Raw genomic sequence first — 22,440 nt, forward strand, 5'->3', positions numbered from 1 at the left:
TAGACTAAGACAGACTAGGAAGTAAGGCCAGCTAATGAAAACCCTGTGGATCACAAAGGCCTGATACTCAAACAGTCATGGGGATGGTGCAGGACTGGGCAGCATTTTGCTCAGTTGTGCATGGGATAACCATGAGTCAAGGGCTGTCTCTAGGGCAGCTAACAACAACAACAACAACAACAACAAACAACAACAACATTTGTTAAAGAACAGGAGAAGATTGCTTTGGTTTCAAAAGCTGATCTTTGTGGAGATTTGCCATTGTGCTATTTGCTATGTAAGCCTATTAAAGTGTTGTTTGACACCTTAAACTTACCTTGCAGTGTCATGTGAAGTTTGTCTGGTTGCAGGGCAGCAGCTACAGATCGCGGTGGGGGGAGAGGCGGTCTGCTGCTCAGGAGTGGCTCTGGTGACTTATCTTCTGGATCATCTCCAGGAATGAACACATACAAGTCATCATACTGGTTGTCAGAACTCTCACTGTCAACCTCCGTTGGCCTGTCCTCGGATTCATTCTCATTTTCTTCCTCTGCTGTTTGATTCTCCTCAGCTCCTTCTGCACCCAGCCTGCACACCTGCCAGCTTTCTTGATGAAATGGTGCGTTCTCTGTGGCTGTTTATGATGAAGATTGTATTATTCCCTTTAAACACACCATCTGGAGGCATTTCATATTTGGTAATTTCATACCGTAAGTAGTAGGACTGCTAATAAAACTTTTATGAGCTGATAGAGTGGAAAGCTGTCAAATGCATAACTTTGGTGAACACTCGTTTCTGGGCTTTTAAAATATTTACCAAATGAAAAGTCTAAGCTTCCATTTTATCTGGCTACCTCAGTACATGACACACTTCTGCATATAATAATATTCTGATTCTCTGGAGTTATTGTTTGAGCAGATTCATATGTTTGACAACATTATTGCATTTGTATTAGAAAACAGTATAACTGACCTAATGAAATAGGCAATAAGTAAGTGATGGAAAAGGTAAAGACAAGGAAAAAAAAAAAAAACCCAAAAGAAAAAACTTTGACTTACTATAAATAACACAATAAGAATGAATCTGTGACCCTTATTTAGTTATGATTTTAAAAATATTTATTGCCAGATGCTATCTTAATTTGTTAAAATATTGCTTAAGAAAACGTTAATATTTTTTGATGGTGAAGGTATCCAAATCATCATTAGTGGGTAACTCCTTCTGAGGTTCATTTCTCTCCCCATCAGTGGATTCTGTCCTGAAATGTAGCCAAATAATCCAATCAAATTTCCTCCGCTCTAAAAGCCATGACTCCATCACTTGTTTTTAGACTGTATACAATAAAAGCTCTTTAACCACTCAGAAAGAAAATAGAAAAAAAGAAAAAAGATTCTATAATACAATAACCTTAAATCTTAAAAAGAGCTTTTTATAAAAATACTCTCTAAATAAAAAATTCAAAAAATTTCAGAAGAGGCTTTGGAGCCACTGTATCAGGGAATATGTGAATTGTCATCAGTGCAACAGAAAAACAAAAACTATTGTTTTAAAATGGAGCTAAACTTAAATACAGCTAAAGATGTCAAATAGCAGAGTTCAGAAGAGAAAGCATGTTTTGAAAATGAAGAGAAAAACTCTAGAAATTTTTCATCAACAGGAGAAAAATTAGTCATGTGGAAAAACCATGCCCATGATGGTACCTCATATTTCTACATAGATTTTTTTTTTTTTTTGCTTCCTTCATATGAGAAAGAAGAAAGACACAGCCTCTAATACTAGAACTGCAAACAAAGATTCTTTTAATTAACAGCCTATGCATCACAAATTTCCATTCTCGGTATTCACTGCTGCACAGATATCTCATTCATCTTTCTACTCCTAACACCAAACCCTCAACCTGAAATAAAGTAGTCTCTAGATATGTTGATGGAGTAGATGATGGAATGACTAAAAAGAAATCATTGCTTAGGCTAGCAAACGGACTTCACTATTTGTTTGGACAAATCAATCAACTTAGAATTACATTCATACTATAGGAAATTACTTGTAGCCACCCTCAGGTTTACAAAGGTCAGTGTTTCTTAGCACTGACTAAGCAACAGAGTCTCCATGGTACTTGTCAAACAAGCCAACACCTGGAATCCAGCCCGGTAACCTCAGAGTTGGATTTAGTCAGTCAGTCTATGAGTTTAAGCAAGCTGGCACTTAGTAATTGTGATACCAATAGAATCTGCTCACTTGGGGTGTCCTATGTCTTTTTCCCCTCTCCATGAACAAGGCTGAGGGCTGACTCCACTATTACAATCATACAGAGCTTCATATATGGGGGAGTTTCTGGTTCTAAATTGTCTGTAGATATGAGTTTGTTTTATATAAAAAACTGAAATAATGTTTTGTTATTACAGGCAGTTCTTCTGAGGATTAAATATTGTAATGAATATATGGTTATAATCTCGATGGCCTTTAAAATCACTTTTATTATCATTTAAAATAGTATACAACCTTAAAACTCGATGCATTAATTCATTAACTTAACATTTAGTATTTTGGGGGCAATAAACAATAATGTTTGAAGGAGTTTACTAATTTTTCCAAAGTATACTAGTTAAGACATTGCATTTAAAGGAAACTTCTAATTGATTTGAGGGTCAGCTATCATTTGAAAAGCTAGTGATCAATAATATTTAGTTGGGCACCTACCATGTGCCATTACAGGTAATGGAGATATAATCAAAACAGTAAACAAAGTAAGTTCTGATCCTTTATCATCACATACTCTACCAGGGGACAGGTAAGAAACTAACATCCAGATAAATAAAATGTACATAATAAATGGTGATAAGTACAATGAAGAAAGAAAGCAGGTAAAGGGAAACTATGAGTAGTGGTAGAGGGGGTCTTGATATGGAGAAAGTGAGGAAGGAAGCCAGGCAGATACAAGGAAGATGAGTGTGTACAGGAGCAGAAAGTTTGAGGTCACTGTGGCCAAGAATGAGTAAGAGAGTGCCAAGAGATGGGACCAAATACTTTATATTTTACCATGAGTATGACAGGAAGGTATTGGAGAGTTTGGAGAAGAGCAACGTGTTACTTTGGATGCTTCATGAAACACAGAGTATGAAAAGTGCCAAGTGTAGAAGCTGCTGTTGCAGAGTTTCTTAACAGCAGGACTATTGACATTTTGGACTGGATGGTCCTTTGTTGGTGTAGCATGGTCTGTCCTGTGTATTTATTTAGCAGCATTCCTGGTCTTTCTATCTACCAGCAGCACCCTCCCCTCCAGCCCAGATGTGATGATCAAAAATGTCTCTGTTCATTGTCAAAGAGCTCCCAGTTGAGAGCCACTGTGTTACTGCAATAATCCAAGGGAGAGCTGATGACAGCTTGGACTAGGATAAATAACAATGTAAGGGATGAAAAATGGTTGAATGCTGGCTATATTTTGGAGAGTCAGCAGTATTGGCTGACTGATTGGATATAGTGTATGAGAGAAAGTGAAAAAGCCAAGGGTGACTCCAAGGTTTTTGGACTGAACTGAACAAAGGAAGATGAGTTTTCACTTCCTGAGATGGGGAAGTCAGCAGATGGAGCAGGTTTGGGAGTGTCAGGAATCAGAGTTTTCACTTAGGAATTGTTGGATGTGAGATGCCTATCAGACCTGCTGATGAAAATATGGAGCAAACAATTGTTTATCAATGAAGTTAGCATAATGAGCAGAATTTATGTACATGGAAGAACATTCTAAATTAGTCTTCAGTCTTTAGAATATAGAACTACAACCTATTATATCCAGTGAGGTCCTTAGCATCCAAGCCTAATCTTCTCCTTTTCTAATTGAGAAAACTGAGGCCTGAAAAGAATGTGACTTTGTGTAAAACAAACAACTCAAAAGTATAGTTTTCAAGTAGTCAGAATATTTACATCAGCTTGACTCATGTATTCTTCCTGGGTAGGAAAAACAGCTGTTTGCCTGGCTGGTAAACCTGGAACTTATTAGAGGTATTTAAATTAGCAAGCTAACTTCGTAGTATATTATAAATTGGAACTCATTTGGTTGATTAATACCTTTTCACATTCCCTTCCAGGTTATTTTACAGTTACATATAAGATAAAAGAAAACTTACTGGGAGAATATACAGCCTCTTCATAGTCATGTTCTTGCTCATCATTTGTGCTACTTTCAAGGATCTGAAAAAAATGAAATGAAATTTTCAATAATATGCATTAATATTAATAAATATTAATTTTTACATATACCAATGGAAAGTTGATACCTGTGGAGATAAGAAATAATTTTAATGCCTTTATTTAAAATAAAATTTTAAGTTTTTATTTAATACATTAAGATGACATTATAAAACTTAGTCATTGTATTTGTGCCATATACAACTGTTCAATGACACATAGTACTAGAAGTCTAGCTGTGGTAATAGAACATTTGTAATGAACAATAAATTCATTTACAACTAAAACTTATTTGCAACTACTCTGATTCAAAGCGATAATCATGAAATTTAGGTGCAATAAAGAATATATGAAGAAAATTGAACACAATTATTTCCCTTAAAAACGCACGCTTTACTTCATTTTAACATTTCCTTATTTTTTACCAGCTCAAAAGACATTTTTAGTTATATCAAGTAGTATAAAACAACGACAGATAATGAATTTGTAGTTTATTTTTACTCTTCAAAAATAAGAAAAAAACTGAATAAGAGAATTCGTGCTTTGTCTTTCCGGAATCAGTTCCTCTATACTTAGAAGGAAGAATTACTGAAAAAGGACAGAAACCTGTTATCTCCAGAATTGCTAGTCTTTGTTCATAATTTGTAAAGGGGATATGGAGTTTCCAGTTGTGGAACATATTGGTGCCTGCAGAGAAAGCTAAGTAATACCAGTGACAGTTCTAGTTCTATTTGTACAAAAGCATCCAGGGAAAGGGATGGAGCTTGGATGCATTTAACATAGGTCATATTTTGGTACAATGAACTCCAATGTATTATTAAAATGATTTATGCTTTTGTTCTTAATAAAGTTGGTTGAAATCATTAGGTCATTTGTTCTGCACTTAGAATGTCCCTTTAAAAATTAGAAGCATTCATATTAAAGCATTATTAAGCTTACAGTGGCCTTACTATGCAAAGGAATTTGACCTGCATATTAACTTCATTAATTTAGTTTGTTATCTACTTTGGGCAATGGGAGCCCAGTGAAATTTATTTTTTAAAAAACTAAAACTCTCCACATCTTCTTTACAGAAGAGAAACAAACAAACATTGGAATCTTGAAAAGAAATCCGTTTTTTGTTTTTTTAGTAAGCCTGACGCAATCACTCATTTTCTATTTAAATCATTTTTTTTCCTTTTGGTGGACTCGCTCAAACAAATGTTAATATGAAAAATCATGTCATTTTACTATAGGGATTAACAAATTGATGGATATTTACATACTTTGGTATTGAAAACTTTAACACAGCTATTGTTGCCAATTAGCCTGACCTATATATTTCATAAGATAGGTCAAGAATATACATACAAAAAAGCCATAATACTCTCAAAATCGTATCAAGGAATGTTTTACCCATTGAATAACAAGAATGGTTTCCAAAGATTTCAGAATTATGTATAAAATCCTATATACTGTTTGCGAGTCTAGGCATTACGAGCTCAAAATCAGTGTGAATTAATAGACTTTGCACAAGTGCGTAAGTATACGCACGTGCCCTGAGACTGAAACCTGTCACAACTTAAACCGTTTGACAATTGTACAAACAAAAACTCAATCCCAAAAATGTTTCAAAGGAAGCTGTTCCATATTTTAAAAGTAGCCTGGTTTGGCTGATTTGTACATGTATATAAATTTTATCTAAGATAGATAGTTTGTATAATTGGGCTATGCAGAGAAAAACTGTTTTCTTAGGCAAAAAATCTTTAGAAATATTTAGAGTAAAAAACAAATGTTCCTTGGGTTCCTTACTTTTATGATCATAATTATTTTGAAAAAGCATGTTAACTCTCCGATATAATCAACGATGACCTCAAAGGCAAGAATGATGATATCCTCACAGCTGATCCCTTTAAAACCCAGCTATATTTTTTATGTAATATAGTACACAGAGCATGGACTTTGTCATCAATCTAAGAACAAATCACAGCTGTATTATTTATTAGCTGTTTGACATTGGGCAAGATACTTAACTCTGTGCCTCAGTTTCCTGTCCTGCAAAATGTGGATAGTAATATCTATGTTATCATATTGCCTGGAGGGTCAAATGAGAATAACATAAGCAAAACATACATTATAATATCTACCACCCACTAAGTGTTCAATAAATATAATCCATATACATTCGATTTTCCTTCATCATATAAAATACAGATCTATTTTTAAGCAAGTATTATGACTATATTGGTTTGATGGGGGAATCAATCAATAATAAACCAATAATTATTTTTTTCTCCTCAACTGTGTACCTCCAGAAGTTCTGCTGCAACAGAAAAGAACTGGGGTATAGAGTTTTTAATTTAAGTATGGCAGTTATTACTCTGTTATTAAAAACACTATAATAATTTACAAGCTAAATGAGATGCTAAGAAGCAGGAAAAAAGATATTTAATTCTTTAATTTGTCTCTTTTTTTCTGGGTCTAGAATATTTATTTGCCAAATATTTATGAAGGCCTACAATATACTAAATACTCTGTAAGCTATTAATGCAAATTGGTAAAAAAAAAAATTGAAAAGAGAGACATTATATCACATTTTTTATCGAGAAAGAAAAAATAATGAAATGATTAGAATCTAATAAGAGCTGACATTAGAGTAAGGACTAGGTCTATTTTTATTTTACTACAACAAACTCAGTCCCTATGGGTAACATGGACAATTAAGAAAACAATTATGTAGTCATGGCAAAAGTTTCATTTCTTAATTTTTTGGGGTGGGGGAGGTTGAGTTAAAAAATTATTTTGCTAATTGCCTTGATTCCCATTCTCTAAATGAAAGCTCAGCTTAAACCAAAAAATCTATTACTTGATCACACTTAATGTAATATTACAGCCCGTAGACAGTCCTTGCAGCACTCGGTGTTTAATGAAATTAAAATCATTTGTGATCTAAGGTAAATTAAAAAGAGAACTTCTTGTTGACTAAAGTATATAAAACTCCATATGCCTTTGGCATCTGGTCTCGTACAAATTGATCATAATATTCTCATTTTTAGGGAGTGACTCAAAACAATTTTCACATGGCAATTTAGTTTCCAAATCTTTTTATGGGGTTCTGAAGTTATTGTAATTGGCCCAACTCTTGCTCAATTTTCAACAGTGTTGATTATGAATTATTTTACCAATTTTTAAAGCACATGGCGGTCTGTGGAATGAGAATAAAAAGGCAAACATGTTTCAAGAGTAACGAATTAGGCCACCTAGGAATATGGTCAAGAGATAAGAGATAGAGTCACATAATTTCCTACGAAACTTTTTATTATTATTACATAAGAATTGGAATCCTGAGTGCAAAAATTAAATAGGAACTCTACCCATATTTGGGAGGGGAATAATGAAGAATAAAGTAGATGTGGAGCTATTACTTAAACTCAGGGGAAAAAAGTGAACATTTTCCTTGATAAAGGTCAATAATTAATTAAAATAATATAAAGACATATGCTCCATTTCTAAAACAGGATCACTATAGAAAATCAAAGTAATGAAAAGACACATTAACAGGTGGACAAATGCTGGAAACTTTATTCTGCACAAGAAATTCAATTTTCTAATTGTGACCAACTAGGACAATCTGATGAAGTGGAAGGAACAGGTATCATGGGGACCAGAGACGGTTTTATATGAGATAGTTCATATAAAGGAAGAAAGGAACAACATAATATCCATCTCTTAACACTTAGAAAAATAGATTTTAAAATGTTTAACATTCAGAAAGTTTATGGGTTTTCCTTCCGTAGCTGGCACATCTCTCATTCCAACATCAGCTTGTGGAGTGCGCTCCATTTTTTCCTGGGCTCATCTCATGTTCCTCAGTGGCTTGAAAGCCACCCTACAGCTGAACTCCTGGGCTGGTCACACAGAGGGGCCCTGGTCCTGGTCCTGACAGCTCTCAGACTTCACCTCTGCCCATGTTGCAGATCTAACTACAGTTGTGAGTTGCAGGCTTGACCACCTGCCGCTTTTCATGATACTCTAGACCTGTTTTGATAGTGTGTGTCTGTAGTAAACTCATCACAGTTATAGTCAAATTTTTAAGGTACCAGCACTTTTACTGGGCCATCTCCTTGTTTTGACTTCAGCTATCTGTATCTCTAAAATGGGAATGATAAAACAGAAATCCATTTCTTGGTTAGGCTTATAATTGTAATTATAAAAATAACTATTTTTTTTTAAATTATGCAATCCCAAACCTTAAAGCAATCTGTGGAGAACAATTTGTTTGTCCTTCTTCTTTAATACAATACTAAAATCATGCGTCACATGAAAAATGTAAACATTTGAATATTTTTTCCAATTGAAAATTGTTTTAAAATGTAGTCTATGTTCTGCACTGTCAACCCCCTTTATAAGTTGGTTTTTCCTAAGTTCCCTCAGTGTTCCTTCTTACAATATTTATTCATGTTCTCTTGTTCCCTTATTCTCTTCTTACAAAATGCATTCTCCCTTGGTGATCTTACCTACTTCATTGCCTTTAATTTATAACTACATTGCTATGATTCCTGGACATATGTCTTAGCTCAAAACTTTCCTGAGGTCTAGTTTCTAGGTTTCAGCAAAGGATACTAGAAGCAAAGGGAAAAACGTGAAGAGAAAGAGACATCAAAAAAAAATCAGAAGAGAGGGTTCCAAGTAGGTGACAATGTTACATGCTTCGCCAAGTGTAAAAAAGAAAAGCCCTGAGAACAATTTATTGGATCTTCCAATTAAGGTCACTGGTACCTCTGGTGAGGGGAATTACTGTGGAATTGTGTGAACCCATGCTGGATTGAAGAATCTTAAAGAATATAACAGGGGTGAAGAATTGAATATATGATGCATACACTTTTCTTTCAGAAACCTGATGTGAAGAAGGGATATAGGGCAACTATTCTAAAGATTTTTTTTTTTTTTTTCCCCAAAAAAGGACTTAGAGATATCAGAGGAAAAGTGCCTCATTTCAGGCAAGGGTTAAGGAGACAGAAGGCACTAACATCCAGAACATACAGGAAACAGTATACTAGGCAATGTAGGATACACGCATATGAAGGGTTCATGATTTCCAATCTCAAGTATTTTACAATTAGTGGGGAAGACAAGCAATGTAGACAAGGCAAAATGAAACAAGTTTTTAAAATATACAAATATCTGCAAAATGCTATGAGAATAGACAGAAAAAACAATTATTTCCATTGCGTGGATGTAGCAGAGAAAACATCACAGAGTAGGTGGTATTCGAATTGAGTCTTAAAAGGTAAGTATGCTTTTAATCTGTGACAAAAGGGAGGAGGTAAAATCTAGGATGACAGGTGAGCATAATCAAAACAGTATGAACACGATGAACTGTTACGCATTGGTTTGACTAGATTGCATGGGGGGATATATTTGAGTGTGAAAATAGGCAGTGCAGTAAGGTTTTATTTTATAATGTTTTAAATGCTTTAGAGTATGTAATTATTTCAAAAGTGGGAAATAGCATGTTCCTTCATGGATTTTAGAAAAATAATTGCAGTAAACTTGAGAAGTAGGAATTGGGAATGAGGACTACAGAAAGTAAATATTTAATGAAGATGGCAGATATAAGAACTATCAAGGGCATTGGTCAGACTAGATATTTTTACAACTTTGATAGCAAGGGCTGGAGTTAAATACGACTGTGTAAGCTTCTCTTCAGCTTAATGATATATGATTGATATATGGAGATCAATTCTAATATTTACAACCCTCTTTTTCAAGACACTCCTTCCAAAGACTCTTGCCATTTAAAGATGAGGATACTGATTAAAAACACCTTTTCTACGCAACCTGACATAAGAGTTTAAGGTCAAGATATAATATCTATTTCTTAAGTGTCCTTTAACAAAAAGGAGTTGGAACTGACTTGACAGCACCTAGCAACAAGAAGTATTCTTTGGATTGCTTTTTGTAACATTTGAAAATATATTTGGAATAAGTGGCTATTTAAATGGTGAGTCTTCCAATTTCTTTATGAAGTTAAGAAGTCTTACCACATTTAGGAAAACAGAAGATAGTTAATTGTATGGTGGCCAAATAATTAATTTGATACATAAGACTTTTAACTATAAAATAGGCTGGTAGAATTAAATTGCAGAATAACCAGATATAAAGTCCAAAAGTTTCTAAGTAGAAGCAATTGAATATCAAATTATAAATTGTAGCTTTTGAAATCTTATAATATTTCTTTCTAAAAAATAAAAGATTTTACATTAGCTTGCAATGAATTTAAATGGATTAATTGGTTATTAGGCAGAAAGAAAGTTGAATAAAAGAAACAGCAAAGAGATAGAAAAATGTCAAAGATAGAAAGTCAAAGGAAGATTTAATCATCCCTGTCAAAGGTCAAATCTAAGAGTTACAGACTCACCCTCAATTAATCTTCCTTGGTCTCAGCATAGTTTTCAGAACTCAGCTAAATTATTTTGAAGAAGGATGAGCATCTAGTAAAGACAACTTTATCAGAACATACAACACGTAAGCCCTGGGAAATTCTTAGTATGTACTCTAGACATGCCATCTAAAAACATTTTCAAACATGACAATCATGACCAACATTGGTCAGTCAATAAATATTTATTAAGTGTTTCTATGTTCATAATACTAGGCAAGTTTACAGGGGTATACAAAAGATTAAGACAATATATATACACTCAGGAAGTTAAATATTTAGCTGGGAAAATAAAAGTGAAATTCATGAAGCAATTATAGGACTTTAAGCATTTGGTTTGCCTAATGTGTGCGATAAAGGGTAAGAAAAGTGAAATAATTCTAGGGAGGAAAAACTTGGGCTGGGTTTTAAAGGATGGGTAGGATTTTGGAGATAAATCCTGAATCTCATCCTACCACCTAATGTATATTTATTGAGAGAATGGATGAATGAACAAATGAATAAATTGGTAGATAAGGAGAAAATGTGTGTGTTCTTGGTAAGGAGAATAATACAAAAAAAAAAAAAAAAAAGCAGGCCACATGCAGAGGTAAATTTCTGAGAGATGTGAATTTTGACAGAAAGAGTGGACTCAACATTTGTTTATTATACCCCAATCGTGGGGCATAGAAAATATCTCTAGAAGATAATGATGATGATGATTGCTTTAAATATCTCTCCGATAAACACATGTAGGTTATATAGGTTAAGAGTTTGAGTTCAAGAGTATGTTCAGACGGATAGGGATTTAAATCTTATTTTTCCATTTATTATCTACATGAATTTGAGCAAATTTTTTCTCTTTGGGCTTCTGCGGATACAAAAATGGGTATAAATGTACCTTATTTCACAAAAAACACCCACACAGGATTACTGCAATTTCATGCAAATAATGCATGACTTCTGCATTTGTTTGCCAGACACACCCTCCCCCTTCTAGGCACCCTCACAAGCGCCACCATGCTGATCCTCCTTCACATTGCTGTAAAAATTTAACATAGCATGCTTATGAAAGTACCTACAAGGAGAGGGAGGGCATGGCTGGCAATCAAACGCAGAAACCATGCGTTATTTGCATAAAAATACAGTATCGTGAAAATTAAGTGAGATAATATAAAATATTTAGCACAAAGCATGGTAATAGAAACCACTCAACTGTTAGCTCTATTGTCCTGCATTAAGGCCATTATTTTATTACAAAGAGTTTTTTTTGTTGCCCTATTTTTTAATATTACTCTCTAAATTATGTTTTTAAATTGATTAAACATATGTCAAAATTTATATTCAATGATAAGGCTTAGTAAAGATCGGTTATGTCAAAGCTGGACAATAAAGAAAAAAATAAAGACTTCTGCAAATAGCAGCTTTTCTAGCCTATTGTGACATATATATAAACAACCACATTGCCTTCAAGTAGATTCCAATCCATAGTGACCCTATATGACAGAGTAGAACTGTCCCATAGAGTTTCCAAGGAGTGCACGGTGAGTTTGAACTGCCACCCTTTTGGTTAGCAGCTGTAGCACTTAACCACTATGCCACCAGGGTTTCCATATATATATATACATATATATATATATATATACCTATTTTTAGATGCGAGGAAATCACAAGACAAATGTGATAACAGGTTAATATTGGACCATTTAAGCTAATGAAAATTAAACAGAGCTCCTGGGTGTAATTGTGCAGGATGTACACTGAAATTCTCCAGAAGGCACCATTCCTATAGTCTAGGATATGAAAGACACCCTAAGAGCTGGATTGAGGGGAGGGATGACTCAAATAATTTTACAAAGTGTTTAATTATCAAATGATCTATATTTGTTTTAAAATGTTGATAGTATGATATGAACTTGCGTATGCTGATATCAAAATTAATTTGCCTTTTTCCAGCATAAAATGATGTGAGGAAGGGAAGTGGCTGAGTCAGAAGGGTGTCTCATGCCAGGGAAAGTCAAGAGTAGGGCAGGAGAAATTGGCCATGGATGTGATACAAAGTATACGTGTGAATCATCAAAAACTGATTAAATAATCTGTCTCAAAACATGATCCTGTCATTGCTGCATTCAGAAATTTAACTCTGGTTTTCTATTTCTATAACAAGACCAAAGTCAAGTACCAGACAGCAGCATATAGCTTTGCTATTGAGCATTCTAAAATCTTGAAATAAATTTTAACTTCTAAAGGATAATTTAAGAAAAAAATAAAGGTCTGTAGATGGAACACAAAATATGACTAATGACTAAAAAAGTATAAATCATTATGCTGTTGTTAATACTCCAGTCAAATAAAATTTAATAAAACATCTGATTTGGAGGAAAACTAAGTAGAAACTAAATAACAGATGGATTTACTTCTTTCCCAGTTGCCAGATTGGAGTTGGTGAAGAGGTAGCCAGGTTTACATTTATGTTGACTATTACTAAGAGCCTATTTTCTCTCTTTTTTCTTCTTTTCTCCTCAGCTTTTGATAATTTGAATGAGGATCAAGAAGAACCAAATGGAAAAAAACAGAGTGATAAAAGGCTAGCATTGTCATCATCACACTTGTTGGATATTTCATTTATCTAAAAACAGAGAAGCAAGTAGTTTCAGAAATCTTCTCCAAGTCAGAAACAAACATAAAATACCATTTAGATCCAGCAATTTTCTACACAGATTATAGTCTTCAGTTGTTCGATAATAAGTTTTATGTGACAAATGAAACAAAAGACCCTTTAAGTTTATGTTATCACCAATCTATCAGACAATAAATGTTTTTTGAAAATTAAACAGAAAGATTCTTGAAGCTCATGTTATTGCAAATCTATTTCCCATAGAGGTTTATATGGATGGAATAACCCTTGTTTCCAAATACAGAATTAGAAGAATCCATTATTATTGATCAGAAGAGATTTTAAAACATAAAAGATCAGCAGGCAGAAATGGTAAACCACAAATTCAATGAAGGCATCATAGAATATTAAATGAAAGATGTAGTCTCAAACCTTCAAGTTGAAGGCAGGTTACTATGGGAAAAATTCACTATAGATAAAAGTATGAGATGGGCAAGTGAGCAGAGATGTTCTAATTCCCCTGTAACAAGTATAGGGAAAAAAACAGTAAAATAGCACCTGCAAGGATATAGAAACTTGAATGTAGAACTGTGAAGCCAAACCAAAACTTAAAGCAACAAGTCAAGAAGTGAAGGAAAAATGGGCACCCTACAAGGTGGGAAATCTTTTCTTTTCTTCTCTTTGTTGCCTGGGAAACCCACTGACCCCTACCCTACCTCAGTGAGTCAGTGCCTCTCAAATGCGAGGCAGCCTCTGAAGAGAGGTTGATGGAAAACTGAAAAATAAAATTAGTGGGCTGTGCTGTCTAAGAAGGGAGAGTGGCAGTACGGCTTAGATTTTGTTGGCAATTTATTGTTTCTGAGATTTCATACCGGTAGGAAGGCAGGCAGCCATAACCCTCATTGGAGAAAAGCTAGCATCTCCCAAACAGTAGGCAGCCTCGAGAGGGATGGATGGGGAAGTTCCAGGTACAACTGGTGAGCTGTGCTCTCTAGGAGAAGGAGCAGCAGTAGGGGTCGGCCTTGCTGATGATCTGCTGAGTTGCAGACCTTGTATTGGTAGGAAGGAACAGAGTGAAACTGAGAAATCTTGAAACAAAAATGAAAAAGCTGCTTCTACCCTACCCTCTACTCTAGTCAAATCAGAGAAAATTGGTGGTGGGGGGGTAGCCTATGTTGATTCCAACTCACATCAAGCAAAAGAGGCCCATTAAGTTGAATAGCTATAAACAAAAGACAGAATTCCCAATCTTCCTTCAGAGACTTGAAACTTTCAGAGTAAAAAAGGGAAAAATGGCTGGAGATCCACCTCTAAAACAAAATGCATAAACCACATGAGAAGATACTAAGATCAACCTAAAAACCAAAAAACCAAACATGTTGCCATCAACTCAATTCTGACTCATAGCGACCCTATAGGACAGAGTAGAACTGCTCCATAGGGTTTCCAAGGAGTGCCGGGTGGATTCGAACTGCCAACCTCTTGTTTAGCAGCTGAACTCTCAACCACCACGCTGCCAGGGTTTCCAAGATCAACCTGTTCCTAGGTTGTTCTTTCAAAGCTCATAAGATCAACCTAGGAGCTTTGAAGTCAGTTTGGAAACTTATATCGAATAAGGCAAAGAGAAAGCTGCAAGGACACCTGGAACACCTAGCCAGCTTCAGATCAGACAAAGGAGATCAACTCCTCTGCCAGGGCTGTGACAACACAGAATCTACACAGATCTGAAAAAGCAGAGTGAGTGCTAGAAAAACCAAAGGACCATAGGCTAGAGTGTACTCTAGAGGATGCTAGAGGAAGAGGGGGGGAAAAGAAAAAACTAAATAAATAAATACAACAAAGAAAAGCTCACACAAAACCCAATTTTGGCGAAAAAGAAAAATTGAAACCCAGAATTACTTCAGCAAAGTATTAAATGTCCCAGGGCTAACAAAGAATTGTAAGGCACATAAGATAACAAGAAAGGATGGCTTGATTATAGGAAAACAACATGAAGTAGTAGAAATTACTTCTATGAAAGTGAGAATGTTAAAAAAAAAAGAAGACTTTCAAACAACAAATTTAAACATGATCAAAGAATACAAAGATCACACAAATAAATTAATGGAGATCACAAAACTATAAGAATCTTAATAATGATATAAAATATTATTAAATATTAATAATATAAAATATTAAAAATAAAATATAACAATGATATAGAAAATATAAAAAAGAAACAAACAGAAATACTAGAATTGAAGAACAAAAAAATTGAACTGGAAAATTCAAGGGAGGAATATAACAATAGACTTGAGTAGTAAGAAAAAACAGCAAGTGAACTAGAAGACAAAATAACTCAACTTACTGAATCTCAAAAGAAACAAGAGAAAAAAAAAGAAAATCAAACAATGCCAATATGGAACTATGGAAGCCACTAAGAGAACCAATCTATGGATTATGAGAATTCTGGAAGGTGAGAAAAGAAACAAAGAGACAGAAGAATATTTGAGGAAATTGTGGCAGAAAAATTTCCAGAGCTAAGTAAGAAAATGAACCTGCAAAACCAGGAAACTTGGCAAACTCCAAGGAGAGTAAGTCCAAGGAAGTCTTCACCAAACTCCTAAATACCAAAGATAAGAAAAAAAATCTTGAAAGAAGTCAGAGAAAAAACACAAAATAACATATAAGGGATCCTCAAAAAGATTAAATTCTGACTTTTCCACAGAAACCTGGGAGGCCAGGAGGCACTGGAAAAACATATATAAAGCATGGGAAGACAAAAACTGTCAACCAAAAATTCTTTATCTGGCAAAATTATCCTTCAAAAACGAGGGTGAATTCAAGATATTCCCAGATAAGCAAAACTTGTGGGAATTTGCTACTAACAAACCTGCCTTACAAGAACTGCTAAAAGGTGTCCTTCAAGCGGAAAGGAGAGAGAGAGAAAGGAAGAAAGAGCGAGAGAGATCTCCAATAAAGATAATGGCACAGGCAAATGAAAGGGCCTATTGCAGGGTTTTTTTTTTTCTTAAATTCTTTTATTTTTATTAAAATTTTTTTTATTATTATTGTACTTTAGATGAAGGTTTACAGAACAAACTAGCTTCTCATTAAACAATTAGCACACATACTGTTTTGTGACATTGGTTTTACCAACCCCACGACCTGTCAATGGTCTCCCTTCTTGACCTTGGGTTCGCTATTACCAGCTTTCCTGTTCTCTTCTGCCTTCTAGTCCTTGTTCCTGGGCTGGTGTGCACCTTTAGTTTCACTTTGTTTTATGGCCCTGTCTAATCTTTGGCTGAAGGGTGAACCTCAGGAGTGACTTCATTACTGAGCTAAAAGGGTGTCCAGGGGCCACACTCTCGGGGTTTCTCCAGTCTCTGTCAGAGCAGTAAGTCTAGTCTTTTTTGTGACTTAGTATTTTGTTCTACATTTTTTTCCAGCTCTATCTGGGACTCTCTATTGTGATCCCTGTCAGTGCAGTCGGTGGTGGTAGCCAGGCAGCATCTAGTTGTACTGGACTCAGTCTGGTGGAGGCCATGGTAGTTGTGGCCCATTAGACCTTTGGACTAATCTTTCCCTTGTGTCTTTAATTTTCTTCATTCTCCCTTGCTCTCGACAGGGTGAGACCAGTGGAGTCTCTTAGATAGCTTCTCACAAACTTTTAAGACCCCATATGCTACTGACCAAAGTAGAATGTGCAGGGTATTTTTAGTGGGAAAACTCAGTTATTATATGCTGCAAGTTTCATATAATCAAATGTATAAGAAATAAGTACAAAGTTATCTTAACAGACACAGAACATATAATGACGTGAAAAGTGATAAAATAACAGAGAAAGGAGAGAAATAAAATTAGAATTTAGGTATGTTAATATTTTATGTTACTTGCTGTTTATATGTTAAGTGATGGTATAAAGGTAAAATAGATCATTGCAAATATAAGATCTTAAATAGAATTTTTATGGTAATGACAAAGAAAATACATTAACATATACACAAAATGTAAGAAGGAATAAACTAAATAGACTCAGCACAAGAAAGAAACTTATCACAAATAATGACAAAATTCTAAGAAAGGTAGGACAAAGCAGCCATAGCTCTTAACCACTACGCCACCAGCGTTTCTTTACACCTCTAGTTAGGTTTATTCCTAAGTATTTTATTCTTTTAGGTGCTATTGTAAAGGTAATTGTTTTATTTTCTTTTCACATTTCTTCTTGTTGGTGTGTAGAAACCCAACTGATTTTTTGAGTGTTGGTCTTGTACCCTCCAAATATATTGAATTCTTCTATTAGTTCTAGAAGTTTTCTTGTAGATTCTTTGGGATTTTCTATCTATAAGATGATGTCACCTGCCTCATAAAAGGCATTTGATGAAACCCAATACCCTTTCATGATGAAAACTCTCAACAAAATAGTTATAGAAGGAAATTTCCTCAATTTGATTAAAGACATCTATGAAGAACTAATAGCGGACTTTGTATTCAATGGAGAAATATTGAAAGCCTTCTCCTTGAGAATGGGGAAGAGACAAAGATGCCCACTATCACCACTTCTATTCAATATTTTACTGGAAACCCCAGCCAGAGCAATAAAAAAAGGCCAGAAAAATAAACAAAAGGTACTCTAATTGGAAAAGAAGTTTAACTATTTCTATTTGCAGATGCAGTTTTACTCTGTCCTGAAGGGTAGTTATGAGTCAAGATGTCAATTTTGAAAAAGAACAAAGTAGGAGCCCTCACAGTTCCTGATTTCAAAACACACTATACAACTACAATAATCAACACAGCCTGGTTTAACAATAGACACAGACTAATGGAATAGAATTGAGAGCCCAGAAATAAATCCCATTTATCTACGGTCAACTGATTTTTGACAAGGGTGCTAAGTCTATTCAAAGGGAAAAAAACAGTCTCTTCAACAAACAGTGCTGGGGAAACTGGATTTCCCCATGCAGAAAAATGAATTAAGATCCATACCTCACACCATACACAAAAACTAATTCAAAATGGAATAAAACCCTAAATGTTAAACCTAAAACCATAGAATTCTTGGAGGAAAATATGGGGCAAAGCTATGGCTCTTATTATTATTATTTTGATAGACTATCAAATACAACAACAAATGCACAAGCAGGAAAAGACAAAGTAGACATCTTGGACCTCATAAAAATTAAATACTTATGTTCATCAAAGAATTTTATCAAAAGAGTAAAAAGGCAACCTACAAACTGGAAAAAAATCTCTATGAACTATACATCCAGTAAGGGTCTAATATCCAAAATACACATAAAACATCCATAACTTAACAACAAAAAGTAAATAATCCAATCAAAAATTGGCCAAAGGACATGATTAGACACTTCACCAAAACAGCCAATAAACACATGAAAAGATGCTCACTGTCACTGGCCATTAAAAAACCCATTGCAGTCCAATAGATTCTGACTCACAGCATTGGCCATTACAGAGATGCAAATCAAAACTACAGTGAGATATCACCTCACCCCCTACTAGAATGGCAGTGATTAAAAAAAAAAAAAAAGAAAATAATAAATGTTAGCAAGGATATGGAGACATGAAACATGTCTTAGTTATCTAGTACTGCTATAACAGGAATATGACAAGTGGATGGCTTTAACAAACAGAAATTTATTCTCTCACAGTCTAGGAAGCTAGAAGTCCAAATTCAGGATGCCTGCTCTTGGGGAAGGCATTCTCCCTCTGTTGGTTCTGGGGGAAGGTCCCTGTCATCAATCTTTCCCTGGTCCAGGAGTTTCACAGAGCAAGGACCCCAGGTCCAAAAGACACACTCTGCTCCTGGCACTTTTTTCTTGGTGGTATGATGTCCCGTTCCTCTCCGTTCGCTTCTCTCTTTTATGTCTCAAAAGAGATTGACTCAAGATTAAGTCCTGCCTCATTATCATTGTAGAGTTCAGGATTTACAACACATAGGATAATCACATCAGATCACAAAATGGTAGACAGCTACACAATACTGGGAATCATGGCCTATCCAAATTGACACACATTTTGGGGGACACGATTCAACCCATAACAAAATACTTACCCATTGCTGGTGGGCACGTAAAATGGCACAACCATTGTGGAAAACAGTATGGCAATTCCTAAAAAAAATTAAAAATAGAACTGCCAAATGACTCAGCAATTCCACTCCTAGGAATATACCCTAGTGACCTAAAAGTAGCGACTTGAACAGACATATGCGCTTATGCTCGTTGCAACATTATGCACAATAGTAAAAAAGTGGAAACACCCTAAGTGCCCGTCAACTGATGAATGGATAAACAAAATGTGTGCATGCCTACTACAATGGAATACTACTAAGCCATAAAGAGAAATGAAGTCCTCATACATGCTACAACATGGATGGCTCTCAAAGACATTATGCTGAATCAAATAAGTCAATCACAAAAGGACAAATACTGTATGACCTCACTTATATGAAAAGACAGAATAAGTAAATACATACAGACGAATGGCTATTACTGGTTACCCGGGGCAGGAGGGAGAGAAGGAATCATCCTCTGGGAAACAGTGAGTTTATGTTTACGGTGATGGGAAAATTGGCATTAATAAAGGTAACTGTTGCACAACTTGACAAGTATAACTGATATTGCCAAGTTGTACACCGAAAAAGGGTGACAAATATTGTGTTATATATAATTTTTCAACAACAGCAGCAACAACAACAAAAGAGGCTAAAGTTGCTGATACTACTAAGGTACATCCACACACCTTATGAAATCAGTTCTGTTGATTCAAAGGTAAGGTCATGGCTTCATTGAACTGTCCAGTCAACTGGCCTAATACTGTTTTTGGAGTTACTGTCCCACTCTCTAGTTTGGTAAGTAGTGCCTGGGGTCTAAAAACTTGTGAGTGGCCATCACAACATTTGGTCTCTATTTGCCTGAAGCAACAAAGGAAGAAGGAGACCCAGGAATCGGAGAAGGAACCGGACTGTAGGTCTAACTGTCTCAGCCACGAGACCAGAAGAACTGGATTGTGCCCAGCTACCGGCACTGGGTACCATTACTGAACATTTTGGTCAAGGAATCTATAGATGAATCCTGATAAAAAGGGGAAAAAACCTGGGACAGAATTTCTAATTCTTACAGAATTCACATTTACTGGACCTACTCAGTACTGGACCTACTGAGGAGCCCTGATGGTGCAGTAGTTAAGTGATCGGCTTCTAACCAAAAGGTCAGCAGTTCAAACCCCACCAGCCACTCCTTGCAAACCCTATGGAGCAGCTCTACTCTGTCTTGTGGGTTGCTATGAGTTGGAATTGACTCGACAGCAACAGGTTTGTTTTGGTTTTTGGTTTGATCTACTGAAACTGTAAGAACCCCCAAATCTATCACTCTGAGAAAACCAAACCATGAACCCAAATTACCACCCCCCCAAATTATCTCTAAACTGCAGTTTAGCTAAATCAATAAAGAATGTTTGCCATGAGCACTGGGCTCTTTTAAAGAATTATCTGTATGAGACAAAATTGACAATAGTAACTTTAAAGCATCGATGAGAAATTTAGCGGGTAGTGAGTCTAAGTCAATGGTGCTGAAACAACACGGGTGAGAATGGTGACACAATGTGGAGAATGTAGCCAATATTACTGAATAGTACATATAAAAATTGTTGAATGGGTGCATGTCCTGCTGCATACATTTTCACCAAGATTAAAATAAATAATAACTGGCTCTATATATATGTTGTCGATATTATTTTGATGCAATGCAACACACCATAGTTTCCTAATTCTTTCTTTCTCTTTTACAATTTTACACCTAAATTCTAGACTTTAACTAGTAACAATATCATTACCAGTGAGTAGCAGAGCAGTATCTCATAATCAGAGAAACCTGGGATGGACAAACACACACACACGTGTATCTTTAATGAATAATTCCACCATTTCCACCCATCTCAGTTCACCAGATTCCACTCAAATCATTTATCAGAAGACCTTTCCCATTCCGCTTAGCTTTGATGAGTGCTCTAGTAGGAGGCAAACCTTTATACCCTACCTAAATACGAACCTATTCAAGGAACAGTAGTCCTAGACAAGAAACGCTTTTTCATGCACTGAAAACAACCTAAAACTATAATAGAGTAAATGTGATACGCTGATAATAGAAGAAATTTGTTGGAAGTAAATTTGAAGGGCATTTAAGGTAAAAGGAAATGGAAATTTCTTTCTGGTAGAAGAAACAATTTTGTTATTAAAGCTATATACTTTCCCCACACCCACATGTAAAATTGAAATAGAAGAGAATCAATAAAACCAATAAGCTCACTTTGGAAGAAAAACATCATTTTCTTCAGCCAGATATCTGAAAGCTTTTAGCTTGTAATAATGAAAAACAAAAAAATTTATGTTGTGGGGCCCCAAACCAAGAAACTCAGGGTGTTGCTGTTTATATTCTATAATTCGTCCACAATGATCCTTAGCCCACTTCATTCTTCCATCAAGAATTGCAAGCCTGCTTGTTGTGAAGGGGAAGCTTAGCTTAAAAAAAAAAACCTGAGCAGTTTATTAGGCAGATTTCAGTTAATTGTGAAAATAATCTTTAATCTTCACATCCATGGCCTAAAAGAAACCAGGTTCAGTCTAATGCAAATCTGGCTTTGTCTGAGATTCACTTTAATCGGGAAGTATCATGTGAGTTCAAATACATTTTCCTAATGCATTTTTATCTTCAGCTTTAGTTTTATATATCTTTTGAGGGAAATGTTTCTGGTTGTAAATGTAGACAACGAGGCATTGGTGGCTCAGTGGCAGAATTCTTGCCTACTATGCAGGAGATCAGGGTTCAATTCCTGGTCAATGCACCGCACGCACAGCCACCAGCCATTTGTCAGTGGAAGCTTATGTGTTGCCATGATGCTTAACAGGTTTCAGCAGACCTTCTAGACTAAGGTGGACAAGGAAGAAAGGCCTAGTTATCTACTTCTGAAAATCAGCCAGTGAAAACCCTGTGGATCGCATGATCTGATGTGCAGTGATCACAATGATCACAACTGTGGGGATGGCGCAGGACCGGGTAGTGTTTCATTAAGCTATACATGGGGTAGCCGTGAGTCGGACTGGCCCTATGGCAACTAACAACAGCAACAACAAATGTAGACAGCTATTCATTTCAAAGACGTAGAGCCATGCCATTTGACTCAAGGATGAGTTCATAATAGGATATGTGTAAGTTTAAAACAGTCCTGTTTTGTTTTTATATCTTTTTTAAATAATTTA

At 35.4% G+C, this 22,440-nt stretch overlaps 1 protein-coding gene across 7 annotated transcripts in view; it reads right to left on the reverse strand.

Moving 5' to 3' along the window:
- The window catches only part of BANK1 (B cell scaffold protein with ankyrin repeats 1), a 375,144-nt gene that overhangs the window by 61,259 nt on the left and 291,445 nt on the right, over positions 1 to 22,440 (reverse strand). For all 7 annotated transcript variants that reach the window (XM_064285499.1, XM_064285500.1, XM_064285498.1 and 4 more), the window contains 2 exons: positions 4,104 to 4,167; positions 317 to 613 (listed from right to left, as the gene is read on the reverse strand). In XM_064285499.1, the coding sequence (XP_064141569.1) occupies positions 317 to 613; positions 4,104 to 4,167 (361 nt within the window). The remainder of the gene's footprint in view (positions 1 to 316; positions 614 to 4,103; positions 4,168 to 22,440) is intronic.

Source organism: Loxodonta africana, chromosome 5, assembly GCF_030014295.1.
Source record: "Loxodonta africana isolate mLoxAfr1 chromosome 5, mLoxAfr1.hap2, whole genome shotgun sequence".
NCBI lineage: Eukaryota > Metazoa > Chordata > Mammalia > Proboscidea > Elephantidae > Loxodonta > Loxodonta africana.